This window comes from Anolis sagrei, chromosome 6, assembly GCF_037176765.1.
Source record: "Anolis sagrei isolate rAnoSag1 chromosome 6, rAnoSag1.mat, whole genome shotgun sequence".
Taxonomy (NCBI): domain Eukaryota; kingdom Metazoa; phylum Chordata; class Lepidosauria; order Squamata; family Dactyloidae; genus Anolis; species Anolis sagrei.
The window spans coordinates 79,555,562-79,571,124 of NC_090026.1; the positions used below are offsets into that span (position 1 = coordinate 79,555,562).

At 40.1% G+C, this 15,563-nt stretch overlaps 1 protein-coding gene across 3 annotated transcripts in view; it reads right to left on the reverse strand.

Moving 5' to 3' along the window:
* The window catches only part of ATP2C1 (ATPase secretory pathway Ca2+ transporting 1), a 53,010-nt gene extending 39,873 nt beyond the window's left edge, over positions 1 to 13,137 (reverse strand). Inside the window, exons 1-3 of one of the 3 annotated variants that reach the window (XM_060781822.2) lie at positions 12,855 to 13,137; positions 9,417 to 9,599; positions 5,986 to 6,106 (exon numbers count right to left, since the gene is read on the reverse strand). Coding sequence is in view for 1 of the 3 variants with exons in the window: in XM_060781821.2 (XP_060637804.2) it covers positions 9,417 to 9,422 (6 nt within the window). In the remaining 2 variants the exon portion in view is untranslated. The remainder of the gene's footprint in view (positions 1 to 5,985; positions 6,107 to 9,416; positions 9,600 to 12,854) is intronic. The other 2 variants (XM_060781821.2, XM_060781823.2) reach the window with 2 other exon arrangements.
* Positions 13,138 to 15,563: the final 2,426 nt, after the last annotated feature.

Sequence of the window (15,563 nt, forward strand, 5' to 3'; positions counted from 1 at the left end):
ATTTAAGATTCAACAATGGTCTCCAATAATGTATGGGAAATTACCTATTTTTCTTTCTCTCTAACTGCCTCATTAGCAAATGGATTAAATCTTCTACTACTAAGTTGCTATGAGGCACATGCATTTCCCCAAGAGGCTTATAAGAATAGTGATGGGGGACGGACACATAACTTTGCAACAAAAGAGACAAAGACTGCAAGTCAAAATGAACCCTTCAAAGGAATTGTTACATCTTCATTATCAGTCACTGATGCCATATTAATAGGTGGTCTAGATGTGTTCCATTTCAAATTTGTAGAATTGTCACTTATTATGCAAACCTATTTTCTCTTCAAATGCAATATACCAAGAACTGATAATGTCTGCTTATTCATCGGAAACCCTTGTGTTTTTGCCATCCAATGTGGACAATATCACTCAAGTACTTTTAAGGAATACATTTTTACTATTAATAGGTAACAGAGTTGCAGGGCTTCACATCCACAATATTATCTTCCTTATTAGCAACACTGTCAAGTAAGGCAACATTGTACTTGTTTTTCAGAACACAGAGAAATGTAAAGATAACAGCTTGTCAAAAATCTCAAATTTATTTTTTAAAAAGCAAGAGTCAGAGCAGGGAAGAACCTAATTCAGTCTCTTCGGAACTATGAGAAAATTTATCAGGCGTTATCCAGTTAATATTAATGACTTAATTCACTGTCAAAATGGAACAAAAGTTTGGATATGAGTATCTACAATCATTAAAGATTACACCAAGCTCCATGAAAATGCACCCAAATCAGACAATTTTTAAAATTGTACTGTGCTTTTAAAATACTAATCATAGCCTTGGATTTGATGTTGGGAGAAAGCCGAAATATAATAAATTATAAATTAACTGAACAAATCTTCCCTCCTTTGAATTTAAGACGCTATTTTTTAAAATCTGATATAGTGTGTGTGTCTTTAAATAAATGATGTTCAAAATTTAATATCGAACTTATCTCTTGTTACTATGGTTTCTAGCTATATTGTAAAATTGCTATTATTATTACCATTGTTATGGGGACTGTATTCGAGAAATCACAGGAAATGTAGTACTTGAAAAGGCAGCTAAGGTCTCTTCTACACTGTCCTTCTATCCCAGAATCTGATCCCAGGTTATCTGCTTTGAACTGGATCATATAAGGCCCCTTGTACACTGCCATAATATCTGGATTATCAGCTTTGAAATGGATTATAAGGCAGTGTAGACTCGTATAATCCAGTTCAAATCAGATAATGTGGATTATCTGCAGTGATAATCTGGATTATATGGCAGTGTAGAAGGGCCCTCAGTCTCTATTGCCATATATTCTGGGATAAACAGATAATCTGGGATCAGATCCAATGATATAAGAACAGTGTAGAAGGGACCTAAGAAGAAACAAAGTGTAAAGTGTAAAATATATCTTTGCATACCATAGTCAGAATGATCTATGCTATCATATTTCCAATATTTGTGCATGGTTGTAAATGCAGACTAGTGGGGGAAGTTAACAGGAAGAGAATTAACTAATTTGAAATGTGGTATCTATAGATACCATGGACTGCCAAAAAGACAAATAAATGGGTGTAAATTAAGCCTGAACTTTTCACTAGAGACCAGAGTTACCAAACTGAGACTGTTTTACTTTGGCCATATCATGAGGAAAGTGTGACTATTTATTAAAGTCAACAATGTTTGCTAAAGTGGGAAGCAGAAAGGAAAGCAGAAAAAGCATTAAATATTATTAGAAAATCAAGGAAGTCACAGCCCTCAGTCATCAGGAACTAAACAGCACTGCAACTAATAGGATGTTTTGGAGGTCTCTCGTTCATAGGTTTGTCATAAGCCAGTGTTTCTTAAACTGTGCTCCTCCACATGTTTTGGACTTCAGCTCCCATAATTCCTAACAGCTGGTAAACTGGCTGTCATTTCTGGGAGGTAAAGTCCAAAACACTTGGAGGAATACATTTTGATATAAGTGAACCTGACTGCAATTAACATCAACAATTTTACAGCAACTAAATCAGCCAGACAGCTAAGCCAGTGGCCATTCCTTCCATACTATGTAGAGGTGGTTTCCATATGTTAGCTGCATCATGTGTTAAGAAATGTTTTTTCTACTCTGAATCTACTGCCAATTAATTCCACTTAATTATCCAGGTTTCAACTACTGTAGCAAAGGAGGCTGGATCAATAAATTTTGTGCATTTCATGCCTAGTCATATATTTTTATCATGAGTCATTTCCTCCACCAGTTAATCTTAGGATCACTCGGGGAATAGGCTTGGAAACACTATGGTGTGAAGAAGAACATAGAACTGTGACTTTCTATTTGTTGGAAATGCATCTTCTATGGTCTCTCATTGCAGGCGAGGTCTGGTGTGAATGTAGAGCAAAAAACATCTGGATGAGTCACAGTTATGAACCACTAGCACTGATATGAGAAAATAGTATCCAACTGTTATCATTCAATACTCACACAAACCCAGATTCGTGACATTAAGGCTATTGCCTACCTTTCTTGATATTTACCTGGCAAATGTTCTGCAGTGTAATATAATATTCCAAGACACTAACCTAGATCTAAATCTCTTAAAGTCAAGTAACGTTGCCACTCCATAGACAAAGATTCTGCATTCATAGATCCCACCACCCAAAACTTGCAAATACTGTATTCAGAAACACACTCCCCAAAAGCAAAACTTGATTCTGCCATTTCATATAAAGGACACCATTTTACTATGCCATTCTGGCATCCATGGATATTGGTCTCCACAGACGGCACTGGAACCATACCCCGTCAGATACCAAAGGCTCACTATAGTTTCCTAAATAATCGTTTTTTAAAATGGCCTTTAGCATACATGGGCCCAAGATTAGAGCAGTAGGTTTGTGGCTTGAAGCTCAGTAGATGTTTGCAGTTGTCTCATAAATATTTTCACATATCTCTTTCAATCCACAAAGAAAAATGACTCAACACAAATCCAATGCTCCAATAATTTAGAAAAACTAAATCTCAAGCTCTATAAAACTATTCATTATATTACCCATAAATTTAGGACAAATGTATCAAAAAGCAATAAACAAAATATTAAAAACAACAAAACCACAAATATTCTGAGGTATAAATCAATAAAATCATTAGAAGCATGAAAGAGGCAGCAAGAAATCTAAGGAAATAAACAACAAAGAAACGCTTTGTCGAAGGCTTTCATGGCTGGAATCACTGAGTTGTTGTAAGTTTTTTTGGGCTATATGGCCATGTTCTAAAGGCATTTTCTCCTGACGTTTCGCCTGCATCTATGGCAAGCATCCTCAGAGGTAGTGAGGTCTGTTGGAACTAGGGAAAAGGGTTTATATATCTGTGGAATGACCAGGGTGGGACAAAGGATTCTTGTTTGCTGGAGCCAAGTGTGAATGTTTGAACTGATCACCTTGATTAGCATTTGATTGCCTGGCAGTGAATGGAACAATCCTTTGTTGAGAGGTGATTAGATGTCCTTATTTGTTTCCTCTCTGTTGTTGTGCTGTTCTAATTTTAGAGTTTTTTAATACTGGTAGACAGATTTTGTTCATTTTCATGGTTTCCTCCTTTCTGTTGATATTGTTCACATGCTTGTGGATTTCAATAGCTTCTCTGTGTAGTCTAACATTGTAGTTGCTGGAGTGGTCCAGCATTTCTGTGTTTTCAAATAATATGCTGTGTCCAGGTTGGTTCATCAGGTGCTCTGCTATGGCTGACTTCTCTGGTTGAAGTAGTCTGCAGTGCCTTTCATGTTCCTTGATTCATGTTTGGGCAATGCTGCATTTGGTGGTCCCTATGTAGACTTGTCCCCAGCTGCATGGTATACGGTAGACTCCTGCAGGAGTGAGAGGATCCCTCTTGTCCTTTGCTGAACATAGCATTTGTTGGATTTTCAGGTTCCTGGACCATCTTAACAGCATCCACCCAAACATCCAATTCACCATGGAAAAAGAAAATGAAGGAAGACTGCCTTTTCTAGATGTCCTCTGAGGATGCTTGCCATAGATGCAGATGAAACGTAAGGAGAAAATGCCTTTAGAACATGGCCATATAGCCCGAAAAAACCTACAACAACCCAAAGAAATGCTTGTTGGAATAACAAATCGTACACTTAATATTCTGTGCCATAAATAAGGCACATTGATTTTAATGGGACATACACTCCCTAAATGTTTGTAGGACTACTGCTTTAATTTCCTAAAATTAAAAAAGGCTAATTGAGACAGGCATCTTTAGAGTTTCTTTCAGTGCAGTGCCAACACAGAGAAGACACTGCACAGGAATAAGAAATGGACAGGGATAAGAAAAGTGTGACCTTCCAGATGCTGTTGAACTGAGCTAAAATTATCTAAAGTAGTGGCCACAAATGTTTGCATGAAAATGCAGACTGATAGAAATTAAAATATCACAAAGAATAAATGGAGATGTTGTTTGAGAAAACTGAATGTGTAAGCATGAATTCAAATCTGGATTATATGGCAATGTAGAAGGGCCCTTTAGTAAAATAAATATCAAGATACTTATGGTCTGTCCTTTCTTTCAGCAATCTAACCTGCAGTTTTAAAAATAGATCAACAGAACATATAAAACATAAATAAAATAACTGCAAAAATTTGAAAATCCACATTATCATTTGCATGAACTTGATTAAACAATTTGGAAAGTGACAGGTTGAAGAAGTGTGCCTTATAGTAAAGAGATGTGATCCAGCTTTAGCCTGTAATTTATTCTGTAATACCTGAACTGAATGACCACAGTTGATAATTAATTAACTTATTACCTAAACTTCTTGACTCTGGGATGGATTATTAGGCACACAAAAATATCTGCACAAACCTCTATCTAAATATAGCTAGAGTTCTTCTTAGAGTACTTATTTTCTTGTCTTGGTTGTTTCTTCTTTTCTTCATTACTTCTTTGTCTTGACCTTTTGTTTCTCTTTATCTGGAGTTTCTTCCTTCTTTTCTCTCTCCTTTCCTTCTGCATCTCCTGCTTCTCTTCCTTCTGCATTTCTCGAGTTTCCATCCAGGGAGTATTGTGGTTTTTCAAATAATTCTTCAAGTAGTTTCATTCCTTGTTCCACTGATGCTATATTGTAGCTTTTCCCCATGTATCTAAATTTCAGGTAGACAGGGTATCCCCATTTGTACAATATACCCTTATTATGAAGGATTGTGGTACACTGTCGCTGTCTCTGGACATAAGTCCTGAAATATTTGGATTTTTCTTTATGATGTATTTGTGAGGTGGATTGGTTTCTGGTAGTTTGCATGAATTGATCTTTGTAGCAGTAGCTTGAGAATCTTATTATAATATCCCTGGGATTGGAGATTGTTTTCCTGGGTTCAACATGATGAATATGGTCAAACTGAGACTGCTGCCAGTCCTCTTTTGTTATTTCCCGAATCCATTTTATTGTTTCTCTTAGATGTTTAAAGTCTCTGCTTGGATTTCTGAGAACTTTCTGATTCTGACATTCAACTGTCTGTCTGCCATAGAAATAAAGTTTAAATTATATCTGAAAGAAACAATTCATTCCTTTTTTCCTCTTATTCTAAGAGGACTGTTAGAATGCCTCTTATGAAATATTGAGAAGTTGGCAAACTAGATGTATATCTTTCAGTACTGTACTAGGAAAGTAATGTGTTTCATACTTTACACATGTCTATTACATATCTTGCAGGAGATAGTTGTAAGTAAAAATGAAACTAAAATTATTCGTGGTCTAATAACAGCTGTTGATATACCTAAATTCCATCTATTATTGTAGCTTGCTATACCAAACCAGAAAGAGAGAAAAAACCTGAATTAAAAAAATGAAACTAATACTTATTTCAGGTGCTACTTAACTATTAATAAAATTTAATGTGCATTGTTTTACACTGGTCCTTTAAATACATTCATTTGGCCAAAGCTGAGCATCTATGCAGGTCACAGGGACAACCTTTACCTTGCAACTTTCTCACTTGCGGGTTCTGTCAATAGATATTTTCCAAATCTGTGTCCCTCACAACTTCTGCCATTCTTGATCACTGAACAAGCTTGCTGAAGCTGACAAGAGTTTACAACACCTAGAGGGAATTGATTTTGGAAAGCTCGTTTTATATTCATGTGAAGTTAAAGTGACACATTTTTCTCAGAATAACAATTCCTGCATTTCAGCATTCTCTAGATAACGTACTATGAGAAGTAGTTCTACTTTCAGCATTACAGAACTAACAGGGAAAGCTCCTTGTCAATAAATCTATCCTCCTAATCCTAGCATCTTTTCATATACTACAGTACACAACATACAAATGGTTGCTAATTCTCCTTAACAGCAATCTTGACTGACACTTTTAAAAAATGATTCTGAGTGGTACATACCATGGGTCTTTAAACACACTACTGGATTATGGATGTCAAGACAAACTACTGACAACAAGTCTGTTGCAATGTAAAAATTTATCTCATCTAAGAAACCACAGTTTGTAAATCTAATACATGTCACAATCTCAAACTATAGTTTGCTGTTTGCTTACAGAGTCCGATTTGTTTAAAGAATGATTTAACACACAATGCTGTGATGCATTCTTTGCTTATTTCCCAGGCAGCTCATCATGAATCAAGAACTGTCAAAAGGGGTGTGAGAGAAACAACCAGAAGCAGGAAGCCAAATCACTGTCTTCTTTTGTAGCCTATTGTGCAATATATGGCTTAACCAATAAACCATAGTTTGTCACAATATTTGAATGCAGTGTGCAGTATTGTACACAATTCAATACACAGCATTGGCGTGAAACCCCTCCACAAGAGTGCCCTTATTGATATAGTATGTAATGATAAAGGCATGTGTTGAATGCTGACATTTCTAGCAGTTTAGTACACAGTAACATGTATCTCTGATTTGGACTTGAAACAAAAGTAACTGTATACTAGTCTTACAGCAAGATTATTTAAGAGGGGGAAAGTATTTCAAAGCAACATTAGTTCTAATCATAACGCCCTCAGTTCTACTCATAATGAAGCTCTCACTACAATGACAGACAGATAGCCAATTAATTCAAAGTTAATCTACATCCAAAATATATATCAAAGGTTGATAAAAAAAACTGTTTCGGAAAAATATAGTACAATGCTATACCTGTTCACTTAGGCAGAAGTTCTACTAAATGAAATGTAACTTACTGTTAGACCACATGTTCCAAACTCAAGGACTGGGGCCTGTATCTACTCCGCCATGTGATCCTCCAAATGTTGGACTACAACATGCAATCCTCATAATTAGACATCACAATTACAGCTGATGTTTTGGTACAGTAAGATCTGGAAGGCTGCAGTTTGTTCTGTTTAGTCAGGATAGTTGGGACTGAATTTAGATACAAGGTTAGTGGATATGTCTGACTTTAAAATATCCTTTAACCTTTCCCCAATCTCAGAGCCATAAGTGTTGTTTCGCTGCAATTCCCATTATTCCCATTCCACATGGTAGATAATCAAAAGTGATGGCAGTTATTGTTCAATAACATCTGGGTACCCGAACTGAGTCAAAACCAAAGAGTACCAACCACTATATAAAATATATATAGTTGGCCCTCTTATCCACAGATTCTCCATCCATGGATTCAGCGGCCCTTTGAAGGCAACTTTAAGGCTGATATGGCCATCGAGGAAAATGAATTTGACACCCCTGTACTATACAGTGTACATATCACTAAAGTGCAGACCCTCGCTAAACAACTGCATCTACCACATTTTTTTTAAAAAAACAAACAGCTACAGGGTTGTTACTTTTATTGCATAGTGTTGTTGGAAAAAGCTACATTTTTCTTTCTCACCATTTCCCAAATAAAATGTATCCATATCGAGCTACTGTTGGTCTTTTGAAGGGCTTCAAAAAAACCAGGGATCTATTGAAGTTTAAAATAAAACACAGCTATGGAACATTCACTTGCAACATCAATACCAGACTGAAAACTGATACACAGGATGATTTTTGGCAGTAACAAAATCAATTAGCACAGAATTAGCTATGAGATCTATGGGAAGAAATCACATGCCAATTTATGAAAAATTAGTCCCATAAGACTATCAGTAACACAGTTCATCTTGTTTCCTCAATTTTCAGATGCTCATAACTGCCATTTTCATACCCATTTTATTAGCAAATTCAACAAGGATTAGTTCACTACCTGGTTCCGAAAAATCAAGCTCAAGGACTTGGATTTAGTTAGAGCATAAAATGCCTACTGATCTAGAGAAGAAGTCTACAATATTTGTTATGAAAATTCTTTAAAACTCAGTCACTATTTGCATATTTCAATGACAGTCAGATTTTAATCAATATGACATCAAAACAAGGGTGAAACAATGCTCTTGAATCGAAGTTCCCTAAGCTCTGGTGGAGCATTCAAGGGCCATACATCTCTGCCATTATGAGTCAACATCTTTGTTTAATACCGGCTTGAGTAAGAAAAGGTATGGCTAACAGAAGTTTTAAAATCTCTTCATTATCAATTAAATTCCCTAAATTCTCTTCACCACTGGCGAAATTATACTATTTAGCCAGCACTGCACCACCTGACATCCGTTGGGAATTAGCAGCCAATAATGAAAGGACCAAGGCAATGACATCCTCTGTTCGGATATCAGCCAGCATGCCAACTCCTTAAATCAAGAAATAGCTTTCTAAGAGCTACAGATATACTTGCAGGAACATTTCAGCAAACGAGACTCCAAAAGTGGCAGACTAAAACCCTCAATCAGTGACTGATAATGGATGAGGACCTCCCTCCTGGGCAAACGGAAGATTGGGCAATTTGGAAGGCTCTAAACAGACTGAGATCTGGTACCACAAGGTGCAGAGCCAATGTTTAGAAATGGGGCTACAAAGTGAATTGCATGACATATGAGTGTGAGGAAGAGCAAACCACAGATCACTTGTTACAATGCTGCATGAGCCCCACCGCATGCACAATGGAGGACCTTCTTAAAGTGACACCAGAGGCAATCTAAGTGACCAGCTTCTGGTCAAAGGACATTTAGTAAAATGCCAAGTTTTTAATTTTGTGTTTTTAAATATATTATAAATGTACCCTCAATCTGCTTCTGTCATGATAACATAAATAAATAAATAACCCATTACAAATCTGTCCTGATTTCCAACAGTGAGTGGTGTTCCTCATCCCTGGGGAAAGCAAAGTAACACCACTGCCTCAAACTAGGCTTAGAGAAAGCAAAACAATTTAGTAAATTAAAGATGGAGGTGGTGCATTAAAATAAGCTAAGCTAAGTATAACATGTAAGGTTTCCGGAATATGCATCAAACAACAAAATGTGTGCTTTTTTAAAACAAAGAAACCACAAAAATCACAAAAGCAGCTGCATTCCCAAAATATTTACCTTCATTTTTCCATCGAAACCACACTTGGGTTGATGGCTACAGAGACCTTAATGCCAGCAAACAGCAGTCCTGGGGCTGGGACTGAGAAGGAAAATGAGGAGCTCCCTATATTCCAGACTGTTGCTTTGTTCCCACTTCCCTCAAACACAGCAGCATCGGAGAAGAAGGGGAAATGCTGTGCGCTAGCGAGAAAAAGAAAAGAGAAAGGAATGGGACACACTGACAAAATAAAAACAAAAAACCCTCACAAAATACAAGCCACCATTTCAGGCTCAGCAGAGACATGTTGTTAGAAGATGTTGGCTGGAAATAAAGCACCCTCCTCACCACACAGACACATTTTTCCAAAGAGGGAAAACATGATTTATGATCCAAACATTGGAGGAAAGAAAGGAGAAACCCACTCAAAAGTCACCATTAGCTTTGGGTTGCTGAGAGTTTTCTGGGCTGTATGGCTATGTTCCAGAAGCATTCTCTCCTGACATTTCACCCACATCTATGGCAGGCATCCTCAGAGGTTGAGGGGTTTGTTGGAAACGAATTAAGTGAGATTTATATATCTGTGAAATGTCCAAGGTGGGAGAAAGAACTATTGAGGTATGCGTGAATATTGCAAATGGCCCCCTTGATTAAATACATTATACATTATAAATGTATAATTTAATGGTCTGCAGTTTCAAGGCCTGGCTAGTTGCTGCCCGGGGGAATCCTTTGTTGGCAGGAGTTAGCTGGCCCTGACTGATTCTTGTCTGGAATTCCCCTGCTTTTTGAGTCTTGCTCTTTACTTACTATTCTGATTTTAGGGTTTTTAATATACTGGGAGCCAGATTTTGCTTATTTTCATTGTTTCCTCCTTTCTGCTGAAATTGTTCACATGCTTGTAGATTTCAATGGCTTCTCTGTGTACTCTGATATGGCACTTGTAAAAGTGGCCCAGTATTTCTGTGTTCTCAAACAATATGCTGTGCCCATAAAACCATGAAAATGAACAAAATCTGGCTACTAGTATTTAAAGAAAACTCTAAAATCAGAACAGTAAGAAAAGAGCAATACTCAAAAAACAGGAGAATCCCAGACAAGAATCAATCAGGGCCAGCTAACACCTCCCAACAAAGGATCCCCAGGCAGCAATCAGCCAGGCTTTGAAGCTGAAAGGCCATTAAATCAAGTTGGCCAATTGCAACATTTACACTTTCCTGAAACAGGCAAGAGTTCTTTCTCCCACCGTGGACATTCCACAGATATATAAATCTCACTTACTTACTGTATATAGTCGAGTACAAGCCTAGTTTTTCAGCCCTTTTTTAAGGCTGAAAAAGTCCCCCTCGGCTTACATTCGAGTCAATGTTATTTATTTTACTCTGTTATTATTATTATTTGTATTACATTTTTATTTTATTCGATTATTATTAGTAGTAGTATTACATTTATTATTCTATTGGTACTGTTATTATTACATTTCCATTATTTTACTCTATTATTATTATCGTTATTGTTACATTTATTATTTTACTCTATTATTATTGGAATGATACGTTAAGCACATTTACACCGGAGCCCCCAGTGGCGCAGTGGGTTAAAGCCCTGTGCCGGCAGGACTGAAGACCAACAGGTCGCAGGTTCGAATCCGGGGAGAGGCGGATGAGCTCCCTCTATCAGCTCCATCTCCTCATGCGGGGACATGAGAGAAGCCTCCCACAAGGATGATAAAAACAACTATTCATCCGGGCGTCCCCTGGGCAACGTCTTTGCAGACGGCCAATTCTCTCAAACCAGAAGAGACTTGCAGTTTCTCAAGTCGCTCCTGACACAATAAAAAAAAATTATTTTTACCAGTAGCTGCTGCATTCCCCCCCCCCCCCGGCTTATATTCGAGTCAATATGTTTTCCCAGTTATTTGTGGTAAAATTAGGTGCCTCGGTTTATATTTGTGTCGGCTTATACTCGAGTATATACGGTAGTTTCCAACAGACTCTCAACCTCTGAGGGTGCCTGCCATAGATGTGCGTGAAAGCAAGCTTGTTTTCTGCTTCCCTGGAGACTAGGACATGAAACAATGGCTTCAAACTACAAGAGAGGAGATTCCATCTGAACATGAGGAAGAACTTCCTGACTGTGAGAGCCGTTAAGCAGTGGAACTCTATGCCCTGGAGTGTGGTGGAGGCTCCTTCTTTGGAAGCTTTTAAATAGAGGCTGGATGGCCATATGTCGGGGGGGTGATTTGAATGCAATATTCCTGCTTCTTGGCAGGGGGTTGGACTGGATGGCCCATGAGGTCTCTTCCAACTCTTTGATTCAATGATTCTATTTATTTCTCGTATCAGGGCAGCCAGTCAATTATATTACATTTCTAACAGAACAAAGCAAACAAACAGAGAAAATACAAAATGTGTGAGTTTGGTAGTTGATTAAATGTCCTTTGACCAGTATCTGGCCACTTGGAGTGCTTCTGGTGTTGCTGCAAGAAGGTCCTCCATTGTGCATGTGGCTGGGCTCAGGTTGCATTGCAGCATGTGGTCAGTGGTTTGCTCCTCTCCACACTCGCATGTCGAGGATTCCACTTTGTAGCCCCATTTCTGAAGGTTGGCTCTGCATCTCATGGTGCCAGAGCGCAGTCTGTTCAGTGCCTTCCACGTTGCCCAGTCCTCTGTGTGCCCAGGGGGAGTTTCTCATTTGGTATCAGCCATTGGCTGAGGTCCTGGGTTTGAGCCTGCCACCTTTGGACTCTCGCTTGCTGAGGTGTTCCAGCAAGTGTCTCTGTAGATCTTAGAAAACTATGTCTGGATTTAAGTCGTTGGGGTGCTGGCTGATACCCAAACAGGGGATGAGCTGGAGATGTCTCTGCCTTGGTCCTTTCACTATTGGCTGCCACTTCCCGGCGGATGTCAGGTGGTGCAATACTGGCTAAGCAGTGTAATTTCTCCAGTGGTGTAGGGCGCAGACACCCCGTGATAATGCAGCATGTCTCATTAAGAGCCACATCCACTGTTTTAGTGAAATGTCAGGAGAGAATGCTTCAGGAACATGGCCATACAGCCCGGAAAACTCACAGCAACGTAGTGATTCCAGCCATGAAAGCCTTCAACAGCACCATTAGCTTTGCTTGCTCTGGAGGGAAGCTTCCCATGAATGCCAGCTTTGACACCTGTCAGCTCTTCCCTCCTTCATCCATCCCAGGCCTGTTGCTATGGCGCACCCGAAATACACACACAAAAGGGGGGATAGTTAGCATGCCAACAACAGGGAAAGGTGAGGGAGAAAAGGGGCTCCTTCGTGAGGAGGGAGACAGGAGTGCCTGTGTGCCTGAGAGGCTTAGGAAGGAATAGGACTGGGTGAGTCCAATGCTGGGTGAGTCCAGTGCTTGCCCATTGGCCCCTCACTCCCTTATGGGCTCAGGCCTTCTCCCCATCTTCTCCCAACACGCAGCGGCGTCTTACCAAGCCAGGCTCCTTCCTCTCTCGCCTCCTTCTCCTCCGCGCTCACTTCCGGGGCTCTGTCTCCTCGCGGCTGAAGCAAAAGCAGCTGCAGGTTCTCCGTCCCAGGCACATCCTCGCTGGCTCCCTTCCCTCTCGCTTTCTCTCTCTCTCGCTCTCCCTCCCTCACACACACACACACAAGAAAACACCCGGATCCACTTCCGCTGCCAAGAGCGGGCACGGAGCGGAAGGCGCCAGGGAAGCGAGCGCGCGCGCGCCCGGCGCCCAAACCAGGGCAAGGCCTCGGGTGCGCATGCGCTCCCGAGGAGAGGCGCGCGCGCACAGGCGGCGACCAGGTCGCCCCCCGCGAGCCGTGCGCCTCTGCCCAGTCCTCGGGTGCGCATGCCCCACCTTTTCCGTGTATTGTCGAAGGCTTTCATGGCCAGAATCACTGGGTTGTTGTAGTTTTTTTCGGGCTATATGGCCATGGTCTAGAGGCATTCTCTCCTGACGTTTCGCCTGCATCTATGGCAAGCATCCTCAGAGGTAGTGAGGTCTGTTGGAACTAGGAAAAAGGGTTTATATATCTGTGGAATTACCAGGGTGGGACAAAGGACTCTTGTCTGCTGGAACTAGGTGTGAATGTTTCAACTGACCACCTTGATTAGCATACAATGGCCAGACTGTGCCTGGAGCAAACTTTCGTTGAGTGGTGATTAGATGCCCTTGTTTGTTTCCTCTCGGTTCTTGTGCTGTTGCAAAGATTCTGCATTCATAGATCCCACCACCCAAAACTTGCAAATACTGTATTCAGAAACACACTCCCCAAAAGCAAAACTTGATTCTGCCATTTCATATAAAGGACACCATTTTACTATGCCATTCTGGCATCCATGGATATTGGTCTCCACAGACGGCACTGGAACCATACCCCGTCAGATACCAAAGGTTCACTATAGTTTCCTAAATAATCGTTTTTTAAAATGGCCTTTAGTATACATGGGCCCAAGATTAGAGCAGTAGGTTTGTGGCTTGAAGCTCAGTAGATGTTTGCAGTTGTCTCATAAACATTTTCACATATCTCTTTCAATCCACAAAGAAAAATGACTCAACACAAATCCAATGCTCCAATAATTTAGAAAAACCAAATCTCAAGCTCTATAAAACTGTTCATTATATTACCCATAAATTTAGGACAAATGTATCAAAAAGCAATAAACAAAATATTAAAAACAACAAAACCACAAATATTCTGAGGTATAAATCAATAAAATCATTAGGAGCATGAAAGCAGCAGCAAGAAATCTAAGGAAATAAACAACAAAGAAATGCTTTGTCGAAGGCTTTCATGGCTGGAATCACTGAGTTGTTGTAAGTTTTTTCGGGCTATATGGCCATGTTCTAAAGGCATTTTCTCCTGACGTTTCGCCTGCATCTATGGCAAGCATCCTCAGAGGTAGTGAGGTCTGTTGGAACTAGGGAAAAGGGTTTATATATCTGTGGAATGACCAGGGTGGGACAAAGGACTCTTGTCTGCTGGAACTAGGTGTGAGTGTTTCAACTGACCACCTTGATTAGCATACAATGGCCAGACTGTGCCTGGAGCAAACTTTTGTTGAGAGGTGATTAGATGCCCTTGTTTGTTTCCTCTCTGTTGTTGTGCTGTTGCAATTTTAGAGTTTTTTTAAATACTGGTAGCCAGATTTTCTTCATTTTCATGGTTTCCTCCTTTCTGTTGAAATTATCCACATGCTTGTGGATTTCAATGGCTTCTCTGTGTAGTCTGACATGGTGGTTGTGAGAGTCGTCCAGCATTTCTGTGTTCTCAAATAAAATGCTGTGTCCAGGTTGGTTCATCAGGTGCTCTGCTATGGCTGATATCTCTGGTTGAAGTAGTCTGCAGTGCCTTTCATGTTCCTTGATGTAGAATCATAGAATCGTAGAGTTGGAAGAGACCTCATGGACCATCCAGTCCAACCCCCTGCCAAGAAGCAGAAATATTGCATTCAAAGCACCCCTGACAGATAGCCATCCAGCCTTTTTTTAAAAGCTTCCAAAGAAGGAGCTTCCACCACACTCTGGGGCAGAGAGTTCCACTGCTGAACGGCTCTCACAGTCAGGAAGTTCTTCCTAATGTTCAGATGGAATTTCCTTTCTTGTAGTTTGAAGCCATTGTTCCGTGTCCCAGGCTCCAGGGAAGCAGAAAACAAGCTTGCTCCCTCCTCCCTGTGACTTCCTCTCACATGGCTATCATATCTCCTCAGCCTTCTCTTCTTCAGGCTAACATGCCCAACTCCTTAAGCCGCTCCTCATAGGGCTTGTTCTCCAGACCAGATTTGTGTTTGAGTGCAAGGTGTCTCAAACCTACACCTGTTGATAGCCTCTATAACAGGCATGGCCAAACTTTGGCCCTCCAGGTGTTTTGTGAGTTATAGCTCTAAAAGCTAGCTGGCATTGCCCTCTTTGATGTGAGAACCACCACTCCTCTTAATGTTTCCCCAGCAACAACAAGGGTCTCCCTTTGGGCAACTAAATCAGAAAATCCCAACTGGATGGTCCTCCACGAGGGTCTGCCTCCAGGTTTAAAACAAAAAATGGGCAACTTGGAAGTCCCTGAACAGACTCAGAAATGGAGTTGGCAGATCAAAGGACAATCTGACAAAATGGCACTACCTAGAAGAATCCTCCATCTTGTGCGACTGCTTTCCCACAATGCCCTGCCTCGTTGTT